Below are 23476 nucleotides of genomic sequence, written 5' to 3'. Positions count from 1 at the left end.
CTCCCCAAAAATGGTGATGAATTTTCACTTTGCCAAAAGATAGGATTACTTGGCCTTTTTCATCTACAAATTTGGATGTATCTCCCCCAATGCACCTTGCTTTTAATTGTGAACCTAAAAATTTAGTAGGGAGCTTGTTCAGTTTATGTTATATTGCGATTTACCTAGACTGTATTTTAAAAATATAGCAAAACATTTTATTTATTTATTTATTTATTTATTTATCTATTTATTTATTTATTTTTTAAGATTTTATTTTTATTTATTTATGAGAGTGAGAGAGAGAGAGAAAGAGAGAGAGGCAGAGACACAGGGAGAGGGAGAAGCAGGCTCCATGTTGGGAGCCTGATGCGGGACTCGATCTCGGGACTCCAGGATCGGGCCCTGGGCCAAAGGCGGGGGCCAAACTGCTGAGCCACCCAGGGATCCCCCAAAACATATTATTTAAAGCAGAGATGTATCTGTAATGGACTTGTATAACCAGTTCTCACCAGGATGGCAATATATTAATACCTTTAGCAAATGTTACTAGTGTAAGGATTATCAGCAATGTGAGACCATGTCTTCCTTATTGTGGAACTAAGATGAATTTAGTGTTATATTTACAAGCAGTACTGTTACAATTTCAGGTGAATAGTCTTGTGCAGTTTCATGGACCCTGCACACAAGACAGCAAAAAGGAGCAGATTTTCTGTGTCAGTTTGTCTTTTGAATGCTACAAATTGAGTAAATAGTGCCAATGTGAATGTGTTGGTAGAGAATAGTAATTGGGCCACAGTTCTAACTTAAGCATGATTTTGAAGTATTCTTGTTTTCTGGATCATAATTTATGTCTCCTGGTTTGGTTGCTGAAATAGAGTGGCACAGTCCCAGGCAACCCTACTTCTCCCTTTTAAAGGGTTGGGGGGAGGGGCGGGCATACCCTCTGCTAATCTGTAACCACCTGCTGAAGGGAGAAACATTTCATTCACTTTGCCATATTAGGAAAAGAAGTCCTTTTAAATCTTTTATCTTGATATGCCTGTATCAAGTCCTTGTAAATCTTTTATGCCTGTATGTGTCATGTTGCAGCTTTATCGATACGCTACAACTCAAGCAACGACCAGCAGAAATTCTCTTTTGACAGATGTAATTGCTGCTTATCAGAGATTCTGTTCTCGACCTCCAAAAGGTAAACACACTCAGGCATGATCATAATGTTCTATATTCTTAAAGATGTGACAGGCGCAGGTGCTTACTAAATAGATGCATAGCTGTTGTTTCAGGTTGACTCTTCTGTCTTCTGTAAATCACCTCCTACCTCCTTCTATCTGATTGCAGTGATGAAAATGTGTCCCCTTCAATTATAACAGTTGAAGGAAATGAAATTGGCATGCAAATGAGGCTTTTTTTCTTCAACTCCTCTGGTTATTTAGGTGTTGAGTTATTCCTACACAAGAAATGCTGTACTTTTAGCTTAAGCATTTTAATGATGTATCAGCTTTAAAAATGACCATACATACATAAAACCTAATGAATTTTAGTTTGAGGGTATTTTTTTTTTTTCTAACAGGATTTGAAAAATACTTTCCTAGTGGAAAAAATGGGAAAAAAGCTAGTCAACCTAAAGAAGTTACAGGAGAAAAAAAAGGTACTTTTTAAAAAGATAATGTTTGAACTAACTTCTTTCCTCTAGGATATGCTGTTACTGATGGTTTTCACTGAACGAAGTGTTCTCTTGAGACAGTTCTGAAGTGGAAGGTTACAAGTGCACGCAAAATTCCACAGACCCTGTGTTTCATTTCACCTTTATTTTCTGTTCATATTTTCTTGTCAATTTTTTCAAACTGAATTAATTTGAGTTCACCTTAGAGTATTGACTGGTCAATATCCATCATATTTAACTGGAAAATATGTTTTACACATAATCTAAATCGTTGAGACAAATCTTAGAAACCTAATACATGCAATTTATGTGGCACATATTTTTTTGTTTTCAAATTGTTTTCAATACATTGTTCCTCAGAGTCTGTCTTACCTTGAGTTTCAGGTAGGGTGTCTTAGAGCTTGGTGGCTGGGGGAGCTGTGGTGGGTAGGTCCTGAGTCTCCTGTCCCCACTTCACACATATGATAGCATTTAGCACAATGCCTAGCACATTTCATCTTTGTTTTTAGGGAAATGAAGGGAAAAATATAAAACAGCCTTTGTTTTTAGATGCACTTGAATCTAGTTGGAGAGACAAATACATGCTCAAAAAATGCAGGGAGTGAAAGCAAGGCCAGGGGATAAGAGAAAGGAGAGGCACTAGAGTGACCTGGCCAGAGTCATAGGCAATTTGTGCAGTGTTTCCCAGAGGTATGGTAGCTTGTCTTTTTATCTTGGTTTGGGGACAGATTAGGAAAGGTCCATTTTTAAATATAGCCTGTTTTGTACCTTTTCCGTATGTGTTACTTTGTCCCAGAGTAGTAGGGAATCTTATTGAACAACGTTAGAAATGCGCTTTACAGTTTCTCAGCCCTGTGCTTCATGACAGGTAGGACTTACCTCTCTCAGACCCTGCCTCACCAAACTCGGGTGCAGAAGCTCCTTGTGTGCATCATGGTAGGGTAAACATGTCAGGAACCTCCTATCCTGCAAAGCAGAGGGGTCACTTCACAGTAGTTGAAGATGTTAGAGTAGGATTTGTGATTCTTTGAGGATAGAAAAGGGTGGGGGAGAGATGTTAATGACATATTAGTTTCCCAAGGCTGCTGTAACAAAGCATCACAACTGGGTGTCATGATCAGCACAAATGTTATGTCTCACAGTTCTGGAGGCTGGAGGTCCCAGATCAGTGTGTTGGCAGGGTTGGTTTCTTTTGAGGGTCACGAGGGAAGGATCTGTTTCAGATATTCCTCCTTGGCTTACAGGTGACTATTCTCCCTTGCTGCCTTCTCTTTGTGCATTCCTGTGTCCAAATTTACTTTTTTTTTAAATAAGAATGCCAATTATATTGGATTAGGATCCACCCATATGACCTCATTTCAAACTTGATTATTTTTCCTCTAAAGATTCTATTTCCAAATAAGATCACAGAGGGCTAGGACTCCCAACACATGAATTTGGTGGAGGACATAACTCAGCCCATAACAGTGACTAATTTCAGATTCTTGGAAACTAATTTATGTGGGTAAGGTGTTTTGTTTTCGTTTTTGTTTTTCTGTCGTTGATTATCAAAATCATGCCTTGCTTACAGAAGAAACTGTTAACAGTGTTCACTTCATGAGAGTGGGAAAGGGGAGCACCTACTTTCTACCTTCAAGTGGGAACTCAGGAATTCATTTACCTTCACCTCAAACACAGCTCTGTCATTCACTCAGTGTTACTTAACACTGCAACCAGTTATTACTAAGTTTCTTAAGCTACACTTTTTTACCTATAAAATGGGTGTAAGTAGCATACTTGCCACGTTATTGGTGTATTGAGCAAGTATCGCAGGATGGTGTGTGTAAAGTGCTGGCATGCCTCCTTGAATGCTAACTCTGTATTACTCTCCTTTCAGACTTATCAGTTGCCATACGCTATTTTACAAGAAGCCCCCCCTTTTTTTTAGATTTGTATGTTTTGATTTTTTTTAAATGGAACTTCTCTCTCAAATAGGGAAGATGGCATCATTCACATGTTATTGTTCCTCCTTGATGAGAGTACAAAGAGATACTAAGTTAAATCTCAAGGTGTCAAAGTAATTTGAAAAAAAACCTGGATTCCAATCCTAAATATACTTCTGATTCCCTAGTCAAGGTCAAAACTCGTTCTAAAACCACAATAACAACAAAATTGATGCTCCTGTCTCCTTGGAGTATAGCTATTCTGTGCTCAATGACTTTTATACTTGGTTTAAATCTAGATAAGGTACAGGATTGGATTTCATTACAAGACCCAATGTAACTATCAAATAACAAAGTTAACTTTTATTGCTGTGCCTGATGAAACTCTGCCTTCTTATTTTATAATAACATCAAAGACATGTATATGAGGTATAGCAGAGTGAAACAGTATTTCCTTCAAACTCATCTAAATTTTGAATGCTGAGTGTTGTCAAGTCACTATAACGTAGGCTGATTCCAGAATTGCTGGTTGATGAGTACCTGTGACAAAGGACGCTGAAGGGTTTCCTATCCCTGATTCCTAGAAATAAAAGGCTTACGTTTATTTCTAAGCATATAATACAACAGAGAGGTCCCAGCTGTTAATAGTTGGCTCTAGATATATCTTAATGAAAAAAGATTAACAAATTAGTTTGAGAACTTTTGTAGTGTTTTATTAAGCCATATTAATGAAAACTTTGTTGAGAGATATAAAATGCTGCTGTGCTGCTGTATGTGCCCTCTGTTTATGAACAGAATCAAAGCCAGCTGCTACCCCGAGCCCTTCTGGAGGAGGAACTGGTGGCAGTGGAAAACGAGGTGGCAAGAAAGATGATTCTCACTGGTGGTCCAGATTCCAGAAGGTTTGATTCCAAACTGTATATTAATTTGGAGGGTTTGGGGTGGCCCCAGGAGAGGTTGGGAGGAAATTGTGTCCAATATACCATAGATCAAATGGTGACATTTCATTCTTGACAGAGACTGTCTCCTTTGCCCAGGGTGACTTTCCATGGGATGACAAGGAATTCAGGATGTACTTTCTCTGGACTGCTCTATTTTGGGGTGGAGTCATGTTTTACTTCCTGTTCAAGAGCTCTGGGAGAGAAATCACGTGGAAGGACTTTGTCAATAACTATCTTTCCAAAGGAGTAGTAAGTATTTTAGGGGATTGGTGGTTTATAGTGGTTCCAAAGGTGAAATTCAATGGATTGGACCGGTAAAGTACAACAGTCAACTAGTTACCCAGCTTCGTTGTAAAGTTACTATTTTCATCTTGATTTTTTAAGTGCTGGAAAAAGTACTGCGACTAAACACCCTGTTTGTTTTGGCTCAACAGTCCCCACATTTACCACAAAATCCTTTTCTTTCACTTCATCTAGAATCTAGCTTTTGATTTGCTCTAAAGATGGAGTCGTCCTCCATCTACTTTCATCATTTTATCATTTTCCTGTGTGCTCCTCAGTCACCTCTTTCCCCCGTTGTAGTGTGCCAGCCTCTCCCTTGCTCCTTTATGCCTTCAGGGCTCTTAATCTCCCATGGACTTGGAATTGGGTAAATAAGTGACTCCAGGTGTTGAAAGTAAGAGCAGAAGGGCTCTTAGTGGGGCCCGGGTAGGGTTGCTCAGGAGCGTTTGTGACTTCTAGCTGGTCTTTACCCAGTGAGACTCTACTCCAGCACCTTGTAGATGCTGTGGACTGTAAGACATTTTATGTATTTATGAGAAAAATCTAAGCTGCCAACAAAACTATAAAATAATACCAGTTGTCAAACGTACCCTGATTTCTTAAAATATGAAAAATGTCCATCTTAGAGTTGATGAAATGAAGTGATAAAGAATGAGGGCTAGGGCTGCTGTGTCGCTATTGGGAAATTATTTAACCTCTCAGTACTGGGCTTTTCATCAATTATACAGATAAAATAAAGGTAAGATCGTAATACTGATAGCATGAGGAATCAAAAGTTATTTTATTTGTTTTTAATTTTTTTAAATTTATTTTTTAAAGTTTTATTTGAGAGGGGAGGGGGCAGTCGGGGAGGAACAGAGGGAGAGGGACAAGCAGACTCTGCACTGAGCGAGAGCAAGAGCCCAATTCATGGGTAAATCACTGGACCCCAAGATCATGACTTGAGCCAAAACCCAGAGTTGGAGGCTTAATTGACTGAACCAGCCAGATGCCCCTCAAAAATTATTTTTAAAGGTTATACAGTAAGATGAGGATGGAAAAAATGGAAATGATTATTTACTCAGATTTTTGGGGCAATTGTTTCTCTTAGAAGCCAAGATATTTATGTATAAATCCCAGATGTTGTGGGAAGCCAGCTTTATAAGAAGTAACTCCTGTCCCTGTATGGAAGGGGCTGTATTTGTCCTTCCGAGTGTAATGACAGGAGCTTTGGGGAAGATTCTCTAGAGAGGCATCTCCTTTTTGACCCACTGGTTCTTTAAAATCAGTCTACTGTTGTCCGAGCAGTTTTACAGGGAGTCGAGTACTTTAGTCACTCCTTTCCAGGTGGCCTTAGGAACAGATAGCCCCCAACCCAGAGCTCCCTCACCTTCCATCAGACTTCCTGCCAGAGCAGACTTCATGACAGCAGGGAGCAAGCCTCTTCTAAAGGCTGCATGCTCCAAGTCAACTCAGAACTTTGCGATGAGGTTTTTAAGTGTTCTTAAGAACCCTGTATAGTTAGGATGTTATAGAAAAAAAACACATTTATGTCACTTTATATGCATAGAATGGCAAAAATTAAAGTCTTCTAATAGCAAGTGAGGACATAGACCAATAGGAATATTGTGCATGTGAATTGGAGAGCCGCTTTGGAAAGTAGTTTCTCAGTGTCTAGTAAATTAAGTATATCTTGCAACCCAGCCTTACTGAATCTATCTACAGGTACATGTCCAGAGAAATTTGAAGATGTGCCCAAGAAGTTATATGCAGGACTGTTCATAACAGCATTGTTAGTGGTAGTGAACATTTGAAACATTCTACATGTCTGCTAACAGGAGAATGGATCAATAACTTGGGGTGAGCTCATAGAGTGAAAACCATGCAGAACTGACACGTCAGCAAGGTTAAACCTCACAAATAGGAAGGTAAAAAAGTTGTAGGAGAATGTATACCAAGCAGGACCATTTTTAAAGCCTAAAAAACAGGCAACAGTGAGTGTCTGTTTAGGGTTAAGCACCAGGACATGCTTTGGGACAGTCAGCACCTAATGCCGAGAATGGCTACCTCTGGGAAGAGGATGTGACTGGTGGCTTCAACAATGTGTATTTTTCAACCAGAGTGGGGAGCATAGGTCCTCCTTATGCTGTCATTCTTCTTTGTATGTCTAAAATACCATATGCAATTTTAATGTACTTAAAAGAATATCTCAAGTCCTTTCTATAAACTTATGTTTGAATATTTAACTTTTTTAAATTCCAGGTAGACAGACTAGAAGTCGTCAACAAGCGTTTTGTTCGAGTGACTTTCACACCAGGAAAAACTCCCGTTGATGGGGTAAATGATTTTTTTTAATTGATGTGGATTAGCTATAAATTAACTTTTCAGATTCAGAGTTGAAAAGCAAACATTCCTCACATTGCGGTAGCTCTGTGCACTGGATGTACAGAATTAGGCCGCACAGCACTTGCAGATTTCACCCACATAGGTGAGAATGTGAATGCTGTATATGTGGTTGTGTTATGAAGACTGGGTCAGTTGTTTTGGTCTGGTTTTGGTAATCATTTGTACTTTTAGGAAACCATGAAATCCCAGTTTTCAGTATTTCAGTATTGTCTATGATTTTTCAAGACTGAGAAAACAATTGGTTGGGGAAAAACTGTTATATCTGAATTGCTTATGTTTTTGAGACAGCTTTTAAATTGGTTTAAGAAGCATTCTGATCATATCTTTCCCAACTGTTACATGATATTGGATTATTTTACTTTACATTTATTTTCCCATTTGAAAAATAATTTGTATATTCTCTTCAACCAGTATGAAGTCTATTCCAGACTTCATACTGGTTGAAGGGATTGTAGGGGAGTTCAGCAAAGGGACAAATGAAGTTCCCATGGGATTCCCAGCCTTCCCTGGGCCCTGTCTGTGGGGCTGTCCACAGCCCCAGGGAGTCCCTTGGTGTCCTGCTGTCTTACTGTCCTCCCCCAGGGCCAGACCTCTTTATTAGGTTGCATCCTCCCTTCCAGATGGCTTTGTTGAACTGTTTTCCTAGTCATCCTGCCTGGATGGGGCACCATTTAAGGAAAGGTAAAACTGATAGTGACCACCCTCTGTCTGAAGCACATCGGTAAATAGAGCAATATCTGTAAAGCTGTGTGGCTCTGATATTTCAGTCACTTGTAGGATTAAGTTATTTTCCTGCCTTCATTTCTGCCCCCCTCCCCACTCCCTTACCTTATGGTGAAATGTTCATTAATAACTAAGCTACTTTTTTTTTTTTTTTCTTCTCAGAACTATTCCTCAGAGGTTTAGTGCTGGGAATTAAATTGGCACTCCCTTTCAAGAGAACAATTTGACAGTGTACATTTTAGCAGTTTTGAAAGTACTCACACACTTAGTCATGTTGCTTCTAGGACTGTATCCTAGGGAAATAATTAAAGATGTTTATACGAGGATGTTCTCCAAAACATAGTGTATAGAGCAGAAAATTAGAAATCGATAAATGTTAGGCACCTGGTTAATGTTAGGGGCACCTCAATTCTCTTGCTTTAATCTCGCCCCTGGAGCGGTAGTTCTTCCCTAGACTAGTATTGGCATGCACAAACATTTATGTATTGGTATATATATGTGTGTGTGTGTGTGTGTGTGTGTATAAAATGTACTTTCCTTTTGTTTCTCTTTTATATTGCAGTTAATGTTTTATATCAATTTCATAATTTTGCATGTATTTCAAGATGATAAAAGGGAATATTATGAAGTCTTGAAGGAATGGCATAAAAATTGCTAATAGTTTCGTCCCTGGGTATTGATGCTTGTTATTTTCTTTATGTGTGTATTTCCTTAGTTTTCTACAGGGCATATGTTACCTGTTTAATAAAACTTTATTTTGAGCTTTCAGAAACAGAAGATTTTCAGTGTTCTGCTCCTGGAGGAGCAGTGTTGGTTGCTGTGCTGTATAAGCATAGGCTTTGGAGTGTGACAGACTCTGCTTCAGATCACTCTACTCTTTACTAAGCTCTATGGCCTAACTCCCCTAATCCTGGGTTTATTGCTAAGATCAGAACAGCAATAACTCTCTAAGGTTTAGTGCTATATGAGAGCATGAACATCAGTGGGGGTTGTCAAACTAAAGTATATGTAAGATCATTTGGAGAGCTAGGACCCACCGTCAGAGGTTCTTATCTAGATCTTGTCCCCAAATCTCCTGCTGCTGGTCCTTTATCTGCTCCAGTTCTCTGATGTAAGTCATCTGTTCAGCCCAGTGTCCACCTGACAGTAGGTGCTAAGTAAGGGAATGCTCAGTTACATGTAGGTAACCAATTATTGACTTGTTCAGGGGCTTGTAACCACAGGAATTTTGTAGCTTTGACAGTGAACAACTTAGCAAGAACTGTTATATAATTTTATAAGACTTAAAAATATATATATGTATTGCAAAATTTACTTTTGTTTTTAGATACTCGGAGAGAAATACCAGAGTGATATTCCCCACTCCGTAGCACTGGTTGGTTAAAAGAATGTGTGATGGCATGTTACTCTCTTCTGTGTATACTTTTGAATTGTCTGAGTTTTATTTATTTATTTATTTATTTGTTTGTTTGTTTGTTTATTTATTTATTTAAATTTTTATTTATTTATGATAGTCACACAGAGAGAGAGAGGCAGAGACACAGGCAGAGGGAGAAGCAGGCTCCATGCACCGGGAGCCCAACATGGGATTCGATCCCAGGTCTCCAGGATCGCGCCCTGGGCCAAAAGCAGGCGCCAAACCACTGCGCCACCCAGGGATCCCTTGTCTGAGTTTTATATCATAGATTTATTGTTTTGATATAAAAAACCTTTTTAAAGTGATTGTAGGTTAAAGAAGGAGCAGAGTTTTTTTGTGCTATAAAATACAACTAGCAGAGTGCTTGGAATGGGTTCTGGTATATTAGAAACTCCATAAATGTGAGTTGTTATGATATGTTTGTGGTTGTAGAGGAGAGGCAGTGTGACATGTCAGTTAGGGTCACTGGCTCAGGAGCCAGACTGCTTGGGTTTGGATCCAGCCTCTTACTAGATGCATAACCATGGGCAAGTGAAGTCACTTCTATAGTTTTCTCATTTGTAAAATGGGGACAGTAGGAGGGCTGATCTTCAGGCAGTAAACAACTAGCACAATGTGGGGAATACTTCTGTGCTGGTGGGTAAGTAGCCATTGCCTCAAACCCTTCAGCTGGTCTTCCCTCACCTGATTTGGTGAGTTACTAAAGAGTAACCTCTGGCACGGCAAAGTATGCTTCTCTTCTCATTGGTTGGTGGGGGCGCCTTCCTAATGTTCAGATTTTGAATATGACTTCTGGCTATAGTGCCTACTTCTTAGGGTGGTTCTGAAGATTGAGTTTGTGTATATAAAGGACCAAGATCAATGCCTGACATTTAATGTTCAGTATTCTTTAGTTGTTATTACTGTGTCACATTAGTTTTTAGTTTGGAAATAGGCAGCCGAGAAATATGTGGGAAATGAAGAAGGAAAGGGATTGTCTTTTTAAATAGCTTCTTCATTTCCTTGAGTTTGTAATTGTAGAACCACTAAGGAATGTAGCTTAAATGATTATTTGTAAGGATTTTCAAGTGTTCTCACTGAGTGAAACTTAATCACTGCATCATTAAACCAGTCTTTTATTATTGTTTTTTTTTCCAATTTCTAAATTTTCAGTATTTCTGAGAAATTCTTTAAAAACTGAACCTTCCAGTAAATTAAACTTTGATTCCTTTTTGTTTTTATGTTTTTATAGCAATACGTCTGGTTTAATATTGGCAGTGTGGACACCTTTGAGCGGAATCTGGAAACCTTACAGCAGGAATTGGGCATAGAAGGGGAGAATCGGGTTCCTGTTGTCTACATAGCTGAAAGTGATGGGTAAGAAGACTGTTCACTGTGCCCTGCCTGGTTCACTGTTCTGTCACCAGGTGGCAGGTTACATATGACATTCTCAAACAGGTCTTTCTTGTTTCAGCAAGAATCATTTTAAATTTAAATTTTACATTTTAAATCATTGGCAATTTACTGGTTTTTGCTTATTACTGATTTTCTACACGTTTATATTTATCTTTGATTAAGCAATAGATTGAGGTATGAACATTGTTCAGTAGGATTCTAGCATAAAGAGCACCTTTGTGTTAAAGAGTGGCATTGCCATCTTTTAACCATCATTTACATTTGTGTTTCAGAGTTTCCCAGGAATTTTAAGGAACTCTTTTTCCTCTCTTCAGAACTTGCTGCTTCTCTTAGGGGCTATTTGTCTTTAATAGGACCACTTACAAATCTGAGTCTTTCAAGAAGGGCCTATTGATTTCAAGAGTCACTTGTCTTTGAGTTCTGTGGGGATTATATTGTCTTTGGGTATTCATCCACATACCTATACTGGGTTAGATTTCCTTGCAGTCACACCATGCACATTGAGGTATACCTTGGCCATGGGATTACCAGCTCAAGAGCAAAAGTAGAAATAAATCTTAAATTTTCTGAATATGTGAAATAGCAGAAAAACAGATTGCTAAGTGTGCTAATTGAGCTGGTAGTGTTACTCTGTTTTAGACTTTTTTGTATCTCAGTTTGTATAGACCTAAAATGTACCTCAGAATTTAGATCCAGATAGCTATCAAGGTTGTTTCACATATGCTATGTCCCTCAACCCCTGGGGCTGTCCTATAATCATTTAACTTTGCTGCTAAAACATTCTGGAAATCTTTGTTGCACCATTCTTTAAACTTTTAGTGTCATTACATATTTTTTCCCCTCCAAAAATAAACCAAAGGTGAAATTTTCACAGTTCTTACTGCCTGCTATAGGAGCATTTAAAATACTGTCAAAGATGAAAACTTAGTAGATCCTGGTTTTTGTTTTTGAGCTAACCCTTCTACAGGTTTTGATCCAAATTACTTAGGGTAAGTTCAGCTAAATTGCATTATATTAAGCATTATAAGTACGTATCCATACTCAGAGTTGTGTTGAAATTATTAAGTCAGGCAAAATGTATCCCCAGGCTTTAAGTCCTATCTGAGCAGTGTCCTTCAGAGCAGGCACAAGTTTTGTATATGTGCTGCCGAAGCGAGCACTGGCACAAGTTTTGAAGGATCCCTGTCCTGGGAGTCAGTCTTTTAAGTGTGATCGCTGTCCTGGGAGTCAGTCTACACAAGTGATTCATTAGTGATTCAGAGACACTGATACTGTCTGTTCCTCAGATAAAATATTAGAATATTCAGGTTTTATAAAAATAAAGAATCTATACAGTTATATCCTAAGCAATTACCAAAAAGTAGATCTTGTAAAACATTTAAAAAGCCAAAGATTAACAGACTTAAAAACATGTCATTGTTGTGTGTGGTTTCCTTTAGCTCATTTCTCCTGAGCATGTTGCCCACGGTGCTCATCATCGCTTTCCTACTGTATACCATACGGAGAGGGCCTGCTGGTATTGGCCGAACAGGCCGGGGGATGGGTGGACTCTTCAGTGTTGGAGAAACCACTGCCAAGGTCTTGAAGGATGAGATAGATGTGAAGTTCAAAGATGTGGCTGGCTGCGAGGAGGCCAAGCTAGAAATAATGGAATTTGTGAATTTCTTGAAAAACCCAAAGCAATATCAAGACCTAGGAGCAAAAATCCCAAAGGTAAAGTGAACTTTCACAAGATTATTTTCAAATTATTAACCCCAAAATCTTTTGAATTACTTCTTGATCTCTAAAGTTATAATTTTATGAAGTTTGATTACTTATGACAAAGTAGCTAGCTGTCTTATTAGTCTCTGTTTTACTGTTTTTTTTTTCAGATCAGTTATCCTATGGGAAATTTTCTACTTGCACATAGTGTGTATATTCCCAAAAAGATTTGTGTTCTTTTCCCTTAGAAGCCTTTCCTGATTTGCCTGTCTTCTCCCTCCAGTCTGATTTAGATAACCCATCTTGGCAACTTTGCACACGAGCATATTGCCTCCTCCTGTCACTCAGTTATCCCTTTCTGAGCAAGTTTGAGCAGACTGTCTGCCTCTCCCTGGCACTTAGATTCATGGCACAGGTTTTGGTGGAGAAGAGACACAAAACTAATTCTAGCCTCCCCAGCCCCGCAGGGCCCCATGCCCATTGCTGGCAATGGACTGGACTTACCGATCTTTGTACTCCCAGGGCCAGGCTCAATCATGAAGTAAATTAATCCAGAATGCTTACTTATTTTAAAAATCCACTAATAGGGCAGTCCGGGTGACTCAGCGGTTTAGCGCTGTCTTCAGCCCAGGGCCTGATCCGGGATCGACTCCCACGTCGGGCTCCCTGCATGGAGCCTGCTTCTCCCTCTGCCTGTGTCTCTTTCTCTCTTTCTCTCTCTCTCTCTCTCTCTATCATGAATAAATGAATAAAATCTTTAAAAAAAAATCCACTAATAAAGTTTACTTTAAAGGAATTCCTTATAAAGAAAATCAGCATTTCCTTGATTTCCATATCCTGCATAATGGATAAAAAGTCATATTAGATAATTTGCCATTATTTAGTACCTAAATACCTAAGCATCTCCACAATTAATAGTGTTTGAGCAAGCACATTTTCTCTTTTTAACTGTAGTCACATTTGGTCATTAGATTTTTACTTCCATTTGTGAAATTTTAAAGGGCAGTAAATAAAATATAATTTGGGAATGTAGTGTTTGTGTCTCCTTGAATTATATAAATAAAAAACAGTCTCTAATACTTTTCTTACTAATAGAAGAGTGTTTTGCCATAGTTCAAATGTTTAAGGAACATTTAGTAAATATCAGTAGAGTTTATAAATAGATTTATATCTCAGAATTATTGATGGATATGTAATTTAATTTTCTGAAATTCTAGTTAAAGGTACTTTTCCTTTTATATCTGAAGGGTGCCATTCTCACTGGTCCTCCAGGCACCGGGAAGACACTGCTAGCTAAGGCCACAGCTGGAGAAGCCAATGTCCCTTTCATCACCGTTAGTGGATCTGAGTTTTTGGAGATGTTTGTTGGTGTGGGTCCAGCTAGAGTAAGTCTTTTGTTATGTTATAATGGCACAGCTCCTGCCTTCTCACCTTGAGGTTCCCCCCAAATATGGAGTTGGTAAAGATGGCCCTGGCCCAGACCAGTGCAGTCTATTAATTGGATTGTCCTTTTGTCATTGAGTTGTAAGAGTTCTTTGTAAATTCTATGTATTAAACACTAGTCAGATACATTATTTACAAATAATGTATCCCCTTCTCTGGCTTCCCTTTCCTCTTTCTGGATAGTGAAGCCCAGAAGCATTCAAATTTGATAAAGACCAATGTATCTTTTTTTTTTTTTTTTTTTTTTTTTTTTTTTTGCCGTTTCTTGGGCTTTGGTATCCTATTTAAGAATATATCACTAAATCCAAGGTTATAAGTATTTACACCTATGTTTTCTTCTAAGAGTTTTATAGTTTAACTCCTTCATATAGGTTTGTGATCCATTTTGGCATGAGGTAAGGGTCCATCTTCACTCTTTTACATGTGTGTATCCAGTTTTCCCAACATCATTTGTTAAAAAGATGGTTTTTCCATTGAATGGTTTTGGCACTCTTGACCATAGATATCCTATCTGCTTTTTTACTAGTACTATAGTCTTGATTACTATTGCTTTGTAGTAAGTTTTGAAATCAGGAAGTGTGAGTATGGATTAATTTTTAAAGCAGCACTTAAATTTTTAACTCTTGAGTATTTCATTAAATGTTGACTCTTTTTTTTTTTTTTTTTTTTTTAAACACCACGGAGTGTAAACTGCTATCACAGTTGCTTTTCCAAACATTAGGATACAACGTATAATCAGTAACTAGGTGTTGTCATGTATTGGCAGCATTTTTTTTTTTTTTTTTTTGTCAACAGCAAGTGTATTAATGATGAGTCTTAACACTGATGGCATCTTAGATTAAATGAGCTATGATAGAGTAGGTGAATGCATAGGAGTCTTGTCAGGTAGCTAGGAGAGTCTGAGGGAGTTAAGTGTTGATGTTGTTGGAGTGTGGAATCTAATACAGGTGGGAGCAATGGAGGGTGACTGAAGGCAGGAGAAGAGCTGTGGATGATGGTAAAGCAGTGAGCCTAATGGGGTGGAGACCCAAGAGGAGCTTGCTGTCAGAGAGGCTTGAGCACATGAGCAGGCCAGACCCATGGGAGGAGGTCAGAGTAGACTGGGAAGCTCATTGTTTAGGGAAACCTTGGCAGTGCTGGCCATGGCAGAATGGAACAGAAGGTGATTGAAATAGGTGGGTCAGGGACTAATCAACCAGGAACTACTAAGAAAATAATGCCTACGGGGTACAGAGTGGAGTGGAAGAGTGGGAAATTAGGCCCAGGGAGTACTGCAACAAGGAGGATGATGTGTCCACCCCATGATGAGAGCCTCCATGAGCAGAGGTTTTCCAGCAGAATTATTTTGGCAATAGTCATGGCATGTGAAGTAGGCTTCAACTCCCACTGGCCTGGAAGGAAAGACAAAAACTCTTTCCAGGTGAGAGCTTTGCAGAGACAGCCAAATTTGAGTTCAGGCGAATGGGTGAAGTAGGTATTTAGGAAAGAGCATGAGAGGGCCCACACTGTCTGCTGATCACAGATCTGGAGTTCAGAGGGAGAGGCCCTAGAGGGACGTGATTTATCCTAGGGGATATGTTCAGGGCAGTATAGCAATGAAAACCTGGAATTCTAGGCAGGAAAGGGTGACAAGGAGACTTGGACTTTGGCAAGTAAAGAGGGATGTGAGGCATAGGAGATTGTTTCTGGATCTCTTAGAAGGGGCAGGTGATAGGATGAGACTCTGAACTCTTGGCTGGTAGTGAAGTGTGGGGATGTTCACTCCTTCAATCTACTTGAACTAGTGGCCTGAGGGGATATGTTTAATAGGATAGAATGTAAGTGTAGGGGCCTCACACCTGCTCCTGTAGTGGCAGGGCACTATCTGTCTTATTCTCCGTAGTGATCACTATATGGACATGGTGGGTCACTGCCTTTGCTGTGTGTATATGTACTGCCTAGATCTGTTAGTCTCTGCTTGTTAACAGCTGCCTTGGGCATGAAATGCAAACCCTGGAATAGTTTGAACTTTTAAACTGAATATAAAGTTTCTAGTTCTACAGTGTTATCTTTTTGTAGGGCAAAAATGTATAGTATTAAGTTGCTATAAAAATAGCAGATAGTGCCTTTGATATATACAGTAACTTATAATATTATAGAAATAACATTTGCTCACTTTAAATCAGTTTCCCACCAACTTCATTTGCCACCTCTTTGCTTCCTACAACTTTTAAAATATGTACCTTATGGTATAGTATGTAACAAAAAGATTTCCTATTGGATGGAAGCGTGATGCTTATTTTAGTAGGACGAAAATAATAATCACTCATCAAGTGACTTTAGGGGTTATATTTTTATCCAGGTCCGAGACTTATTTGCCCTTGCTCGGAAGAATGCCCCGTGCATCCTCTTCATTGATGAAATAGATGCCGTGGGAAGGAAGAGAGGAAGAGGCAACTTCGGAGGGCAGAGTGAGCAGGAAAACACACTCAATCAGCTGCTTGTGGAAATGGATGGTGAATATTCAAGTCTTTTGTATTTTAAACTATACTTTCTAATTGTTTTCCATATATCTAAAGTGAGAATTCTTGTGCTAATAAAGAGTACAAATTTTTAAAAAGTATTCTCTAAAACAGCCCTTTTTTAAAGGCTCTTCTGTATCAGTGCAGATAATAGCAAAATATTCTTACCTTGCAACCTGCCATAACTTAATATTGGTGTTAAGGTAGTGTTTGTACCTGTATTGAAGAAGAGAAAAATTGGTGAAATGATCCACAAAAGAATTATAGTCGTTTTTTGGTTTATTTTATTTTTTTAAAGATTTTGTTTATTTGAGAGAGAGCAGGGGGAAGGGCAGAGAGAATCTCAAGTAGACTCTGAGCTGAGCCCACAGCCCACCATGGGGCTCCATCTCATAACCCTGAGATCATGACCTGAGCTGAAATCAAGAGTTGGATGCTTAACTGACTGAGCCACCCAGGTGCACCAATAGTCTCATTCTTGAAGCCATTTATGATTCTCAAGCATCAGGTAAACCATGCATAACTGAGTGTGAATTTGGCAGAGTTTGAATACTCCTACTAAGAGAGTAGCCATCGTTCCACATTAGTCAGCTTTTTTCTTTTGTTAGGAAAGCCAGTTTGTAGGATGTAAGAATGCTTCCTGCTGTAAGATGCGTGGATGCCGTTGTGTGCTCAGAGAGGGTGGTACAGTGCTGAGTATTGAATAGCTTTAAATGACGGAGCTGGGCATCATACAGGCACTCCTCAGAGATATTCATGGGTTCGATTCTAGACCACTGCTATAAAGTGAATATCATAATAAAGCAAATGAAATGGATGTTTTGGCTTCCCAGTGCATATAAAAGTTAGGTTTACACTGTCTACTAAGTGCAGTATGTGTCTAAAAAAATGTACGTGCTTTAATCAAAAAATGCTTTATAGCTGGAAAACACTGGCCATCATCTGAACTTTCAGTGATTTTAATCTTCTTGCTTGTGGAAGGTCTGGCCTCAGTGTTGACAACTGCTTGACTGATCACGGTGGGGGCTGCTGAAAGCTGGATGGCTGTAGCAATTTTTTAAAAGAAGACAACAGCGAAGTTTGCCACATTGACTTTCCCTTTCACAATTTCTCTGTAGCATACAATGCTGTGTGATGGCACTTTACCCATAGTAGAACTTCTGTCCAGATTGGAGTCAGTCCTCTCAAACCCTGCCACTGCTTTATCAACTAAGTTTACATAATATTCTAAATACTGCAATTGTTTTTTAAGATTTCATTTATTTGAGAGAGAGAACATCAGTGGGGCAGGAGGAGGAGCAGCGGGAGAAGCAGACTTCCTACAGAGCAGAGAGCCCCATGTGGGCTTGATCCCAGGACCCTGGGGTCATGACCTGAGCTGAAGGCAGATGCTTAACCAACTGAGCCCCCAGAAACCCCCTCTCCCATTTTTTTAAAAGAATTTATTTTTAATCTCTACACCCAGTGTGGGGCTTGAACTCTTAACCCCGGTATCAGGAGTCACATGCTTCACCAGCTGAGCCAGCCAGGTGTCCCACTTTATGGTAATTTCAATAGTCTTCACAGCAACTTTACCAGGAATAAATTCCATCTCAAGAAACCACTTTGTTTATTTATCCCTAAGAAGCAGCTCCTCAATCCATTGAAGTTTTATCCCAGAGCTCTTTTGGGGCGAGGGTCAAGGCATTGACATTTGAGAAGTGGCCGATAGAACCGAGCAAGTTGAACCTGGCAGAGGTTGGAGGTGGAGTTTGATACCTGTCTTCAGATATTCAGTGGGTTGTCCTGTGACCTAGGAAGGCTAGTTAGACAATTTGCAAATTTAATAGCATTGATTTTATTTATGTGGTTTTGTGTGTGTGTGTTTTACAGATTTTATTTATTTATTTGAGAGAGTGAGTGTACAAGCTCAAGCTGGAGAAGGGGCAGAGGTGGAGAATCTTCAAGCAGACTCCACTGACACGGGGCCGACATAGGGCTCGATCCCATGACCCTGAAATCATGACCTGAGGTGAAATTAGGAGTCAGACGTTCAACCAACTGAGACACCCAGGTGCCACTAATCTCATTGATTTTAAAACATTTAAAAGATGAGGATGCCTGGGTGTTGTAGTCAGTTGTCTGCCTTTGGCTCAGGTCATGATCTTCAGGTCCTGGGATCAGGCTCCCTGCACATTGAAGAGTCTGCATCTCCCTCTCTCTCTCTCTGCCCCCTACTCTTGCTCCCTTTCACACACATACTTTCTCTCTCTCTCTCTCCCCCTCCCTTCCTCCTTCCCACTTCCCCTCAACCCCCTCCTCAGATAAATAATAAAATCTTTGAAAATTTTTTTAACTAAAATCTTTGGTATTTGTTTAGAAAAATAATGCTTAAAGCTTTAAGTCTTGCATTTTTGTTATCATCTCTTTAGGTTTTAACACAACAACAAACGTCGTCATTTTGGCAGGCACCAATCGACCAGATATCCTAGATCCAGCACTAATGCGTCCAGGGCGCTTTGATAGGCAGATCTTTATTGGTGAGATGATCTTCATTGGGTTCAGTCCAGTTCTTTTGAGGAGAGATGTAACTTTTTCACCATGATTTTTTTTTTTTCCCTTTAAAAATAATTTCTCAAGGACCACCGGACATAAAAGGAAGAGCCTCTATTTTCAAAGTTCACCTCAGACCATTGAAACTGGACAGTGCCCTGGAAAAGGAGAAACTGGCAAGAAAACTTGCATCCTTAACTCCAGGGTTTTCAGGTGAGTGGAACAGAACCTGCTCTCCTGTGTAAGAAGTCCTGTAAGTCATCGATATTTGCCAGGTACCATTTTACTTTTACCTCTCACTCTGGGGCCTTTTCAGGGTATATTTTTACCTTTTTATTGTGGGAAATTTCAAACCTATGTAGAAGTTGAGAAAATAGTATAATGAACCCCTCTGCGCACCCATCACTTAGCTTCAAGAATAATTATTAATTCTTCTAGAACCTAGCTTATATGTTCCAGCCTCTTTCTGCTGCCTCTGGATTACTTGTATGTGGGTTTTGTTTTTGTTTTAAGATTTATTTATTTGAGAAAGAGAGAGAAGCAGGCTCCCCACTGAGCAAGGAGCACTATGCAGGGCTTGCTCCTAGGACCCTGAGATCATGACCTGAGCTGAAATCAAGAGATGGATGCTCAACCAACTGAATCACCCAGGTGTCCTGTTAAGTTTTTTTTAAACAACTCTAATGAGATAATTTTACATACCATAAAATTCATTGGTGAATTGTAAAGTATATGATTCAGTGGTTTTCAGTGTATTTACAGGGTTATGCTATAACTGCTGTAGTCTAATTTTAGATAATTTTCATCACCCCAGAAGAATCCATTAGTGTAGCCACTCCCTCTACCCACAGCCGTAGGCAACCCCTCACCTACTTTCTGTTTCTATAGATTTTCCTATTCTGGACATTTCGTATAGAAAGAATTACACAAAATGTGATCTTTTTATGCCTGGCCTCTTTCACTTAGCATAGTGTTTTCAGAGTTCAAGCGTGTTGCAGAATGTATCAACACTTCATTCCTTTTTCTGGCTGGATAATGTTCTATTATGTGGATAGACCACATTTTCTTTACCTGTCATTTGGGTTGTTTCCATCTTTTGGCTGTTAGAGATAATGCTGCTATGAACATCCATGTGTAGATTTTTGTGTGAAATGTACATTTTATTTCTCAGGTTATATATCTAGGAGTAGTGCCACTGAGTCACTTTTTGGGGAACTACCAAACTGTTTTCCAAAGTGGCTATGCCATTATGCATTGTCACAAAAAGAGTTCCAATTTTCCACATTCTTGTCAGCACTTGTTATTGCCTATCTTTTTTATTGTGGCCACCCTAGTGGTATTTCATCTTTTTGATTTGCATTTTTCTAATGACTAGTGATGTTGAGTAGCTTTGCAGGTGCCTACTCCAAGAGTGTTTATTTTTATTTTTCCAAGAGTTTTTAAATGTAAAATGTAAGTCTTTCTTAAAAAGCAACATTTGGAAAGTCTGAGAGGATTATATATGTAAGTGTATGGTTCTAACCAGAAGAAGCTAGGCTTCTTAAATGTCGCAGGGTCCTAACTTTTTTACTTGTTTGTTATCTTTGGATTTTGGAATTCATAACATTTCAGTATTTGTTTATTGAGTACATACATGTCTTATAGCTTATTTAAGTTACCATATACTTTATCTGAAAAGTGAATTTAAAGAGACTTAGGGATCTGGAAAGCATTTGGCAAGCTTCGTGTATTTAACTTTTGTTATTTTACTGAATGCCCTGAGTTATTTTAATGCTTATGTTTTTCATTATAGTTCAGCGTGTTGCTTAATATCCACATCAGTCACTCTCCCAGCAGAACTTGTAGAACTAGGTTAATTAATGGGCATTTTTAAAGACTGTCTTAGATCACTGTTATATGAGCCACATTGCCTATAAAGGTAGCTGCCCGTAATTACCTACTACTAATACTTTCATCTTAATTCAAAGGGCAAGGATTGTACTAGGTTATTACTGAATGCTAGAACAGCTTAGGGTTATCATGAATTGAACTAAATTATGTTAGACACTTGTTCAGTCTACTGCTAGTTGAGAAACTAAACTGACTGTGTCATCCATGATGTGTGACTAATCAGTTCGAGTATATTTGGTGAGTAAGCTGTTTTGTACATTCATTTTGTAGGAGCTGACGTTGCTAATGTCTGTAATGAAGCGGCCCTCATTGCTGCAAGACACCTTTCAGATTCCATAAACCAGAAACACTTTGAACAAGCAATTGAGCGAGTGATTGGTGGTAAGCAAACTGAACATAACTGAAGTGAGAAGGCTGATAAAATGAGTTTTAAGCCATGGGTTTCTCTGTTTTGGCAAGATCTAGAAGCAGAGAAGTCTATTCACCCAGCCCTGGGGCTACCATGCCCCTGCTGTGTTTCCTCAGTGCTACGAGTCCCCTGTTGCCCTTGCCCACAGTCTTGTGGAGATGGATACTAGTGATTTGGGTGAGTCTGAGACAGCACCCCACACCATGCCTCACTTGCATGGGCAGCAAGCTGCAAGATATCTTCCTCTGAATTATACCAGTCTAGTGTTTTGAAAATGCTCACAACCTTCCTGTTTCCAAAAAATTGTATTGCCTGAGTTAAATGTGCTGTCTTGCTAAGTATAGGTGATGGATAAACAGGTGTAACAACTCTTTAGCCCGGAAATGCTCACCTCACAAGCACAGTCGGGAATATACATAACATGTTTTTCTTGCTTTCTAGGCACTTTATAATTTAATACCCATAAAAAGATAATAAGTAATTTCAGAACTTGTGCATTCAAAGAAAGAAAGGACTCTGTAGTCAGGCAGGGCTCTACAGAAGAGGCAGGATTTAAACCAGGTTCAGTTGAAAGAGGAGGTTGGTATTAGAGTGGCAGGAACAGAAGGTGGTTTGGTTACACCCTATGTCTTAGGGAGGGAAAGTAAACCAGTCAGACTCGAATTTCCTTTGGAAAGTAAGGCAAAGCTAGAAATAATTGTTTTTTAAGTCTAAATTTTAGAAAGCCTTGAATGTTAAGCTCTAGGGCTTTTTAAACTGTTGTACTGTGGCTGGTATTGAAGTAACGTGGGATTTTTCCTGAGCTATTGAGTAGCATGATAATCAGTGATATTTTATTATTTTTAAAAAGATTTTGTTTACTTAGTACAAGTGGGAGGGAGGAGCAGGCTCCCCACTGAGCAGAGAGAGCCTGATGTGAGGCTTGATGCCAGGATTTGGGATCATGACCTGAGCCGAAGGCAAACACTTAACCGACTGAGCCACCCAGGTGGCCCAATCAGTGATATTTTAATAAAAGGAATCTGACTTTGAAGAAGAGGGAAGCATCTGAAGGCAGAGAACCTTGTAATCATTAATATGAGATACTGGGTTTTGGCATAAGTAGTTCCAGTGGTGATAGGCAAAAATAGGACAGCCTTATAGACCATGGGAAGAATGGGGTGCTTCCAGAGGCAGCTGGTTTGGCTGATAAGATGTGCAGAATTTGAGGCGGGGCAGGCTGTCCACATGGAACTCTGCAGCAGCAAGGTGCCACAGGCTCCGGTTCCCATGGTGTGGAGGTGGGTGAGAGGGCTCAGAGGGAAGGGCCCACACAGTAAACACTGCCTGCATTTGGTAGCAGAGAGGAAAAGAGTGAGCCAGCAGAGTGCCACAGGCCCAGAAGGTGCAGCAGCAAGACAAGAAATAGATGCCACTAAAGGAAACCCAGGAGGTTGCAAGAGATGAGAGACAAGGGCAAAGTTACGTTTATAAAGCCCTTGTCAGCAGAATCAAGTGATATAGGACATGGATGGAGGAGGATGACTTTAGATTTGGCAACGGGATTGTTTTTGGTGACTTCTGACATGACAGTTGCAGTTGAGTAGATAATACAAAGCCAGATTAATGGAGATTTCAGTGAGGATCTAGAGGCTAGTATGACGATGTATTTAACCTGGGTTAGGGGCTACATAAATAACCACTGAGTGAATGAAGAGACTACTTATTCTAGAAATTTGTTACTGAAAGGAGAAAAATCTAAGTTTAGAGTTGTAAGTGGAGTTAAAACAATTCACTGTAGAGGGAGGTGAAAGCTGTGTGTCTGTACCCTTTAGGTGGGGGAAGAGTCAGTTCTCAGTGTGAAAGAGGTCAGAGTAGCAGGGCCAGTAGGGGCCCTCCTGAGGTCCATAATTACCTGCTCACAGCTCAGCTACTGGAAACCAGTCAGGAGCACTTGTTCTGTAGTAAGCTTACTGGGAAAATGAAAAATTCCAGGGATAAACCGGCGGAGGGGGGCAGGGTCCTTGTTGTCTCACATAAGCAAGAACTGCTTATTTGTGCTTGTAACTCACCTTCTTTTTTTTTTTTTTTTTTTTTTTTTAAGATTTTATTTATTCATGAGAGACACAGAGAGAGAGAGGCAGAGACACAGGCAGAGGGAGATGCAGGCTCCATGCAGGGAGCCTGATGTGGGACTCGATCCTGGGTCTCCAGGATCACACCCTGGGCCAAAGGCAGCGCTAAACCGCTGAGCCACCAGGGCTGCCCTATAATTCACCTTCTTAAATCTCCGCCCTTGCAGCTCTGTTAT

At 39.6% G+C, this 23476-nt stretch overlaps 1 protein-coding gene across 2 annotated transcripts in view; it reads left to right on the top strand.

Moving 5' to 3' along the window:
* Window positions 1–23476, top strand: part of AFG3L2 (AFG3 like matrix AAA peptidase subunit 2) — a 38522-nt gene that overhangs the window by 4292 nt on the left and 10754 nt on the right. The window contains exons 2-13 of one of the 2 annotated variants that reach the window (XM_038543908.1): window positions 1072–1171; window positions 1553–1630; window positions 4363–4469; window positions 4605–4757; window positions 7032–7106; window positions 10547–10671; window positions 12150–12423; window positions 13659–13796; window positions 16196–16349; window positions 18767–18874; window positions 18975–19100; window positions 21048–21158. In XM_038543908.1, the coding sequence (XP_038399836.1) occupies window positions 1072–1171; window positions 1553–1630; window positions 4363–4469; window positions 4605–4757; window positions 7032–7106; window positions 10547–10671; window positions 12150–12423; window positions 13659–13796; window positions 16196–16349; window positions 18767–18874; window positions 18975–19100; window positions 21048–21158 (1549 nt within the window). Of the gene's footprint in view, window positions 1–1069; window positions 1172–1552; window positions 1631–4360; window positions 4470–4604; window positions 4758–7031; window positions 7107–10546; window positions 10672–12149; window positions 12424–13658; window positions 13797–16195; window positions 16350–18766; window positions 18875–18974; window positions 19101–21047; window positions 21159–23476 lie in introns of those variants that run through there. The other variant, XM_038543909.1, reaches the window with a different exon arrangement.

This window comes from Canis lupus, chromosome 7 (genome assembly GCF_011100685.1).
Source record: "Canis lupus familiaris isolate Mischka breed German Shepherd chromosome 7, alternate assembly UU_Cfam_GSD_1.0, whole genome shotgun sequence".
Taxonomy (NCBI): domain Eukaryota; kingdom Metazoa; phylum Chordata; class Mammalia; order Carnivora; family Canidae; genus Canis; species Canis lupus.
The sequence above is the reverse complement of the archived record's forward strand: the minus strand, read 5'-3'. Positions and strand labels throughout refer to the sequence as shown.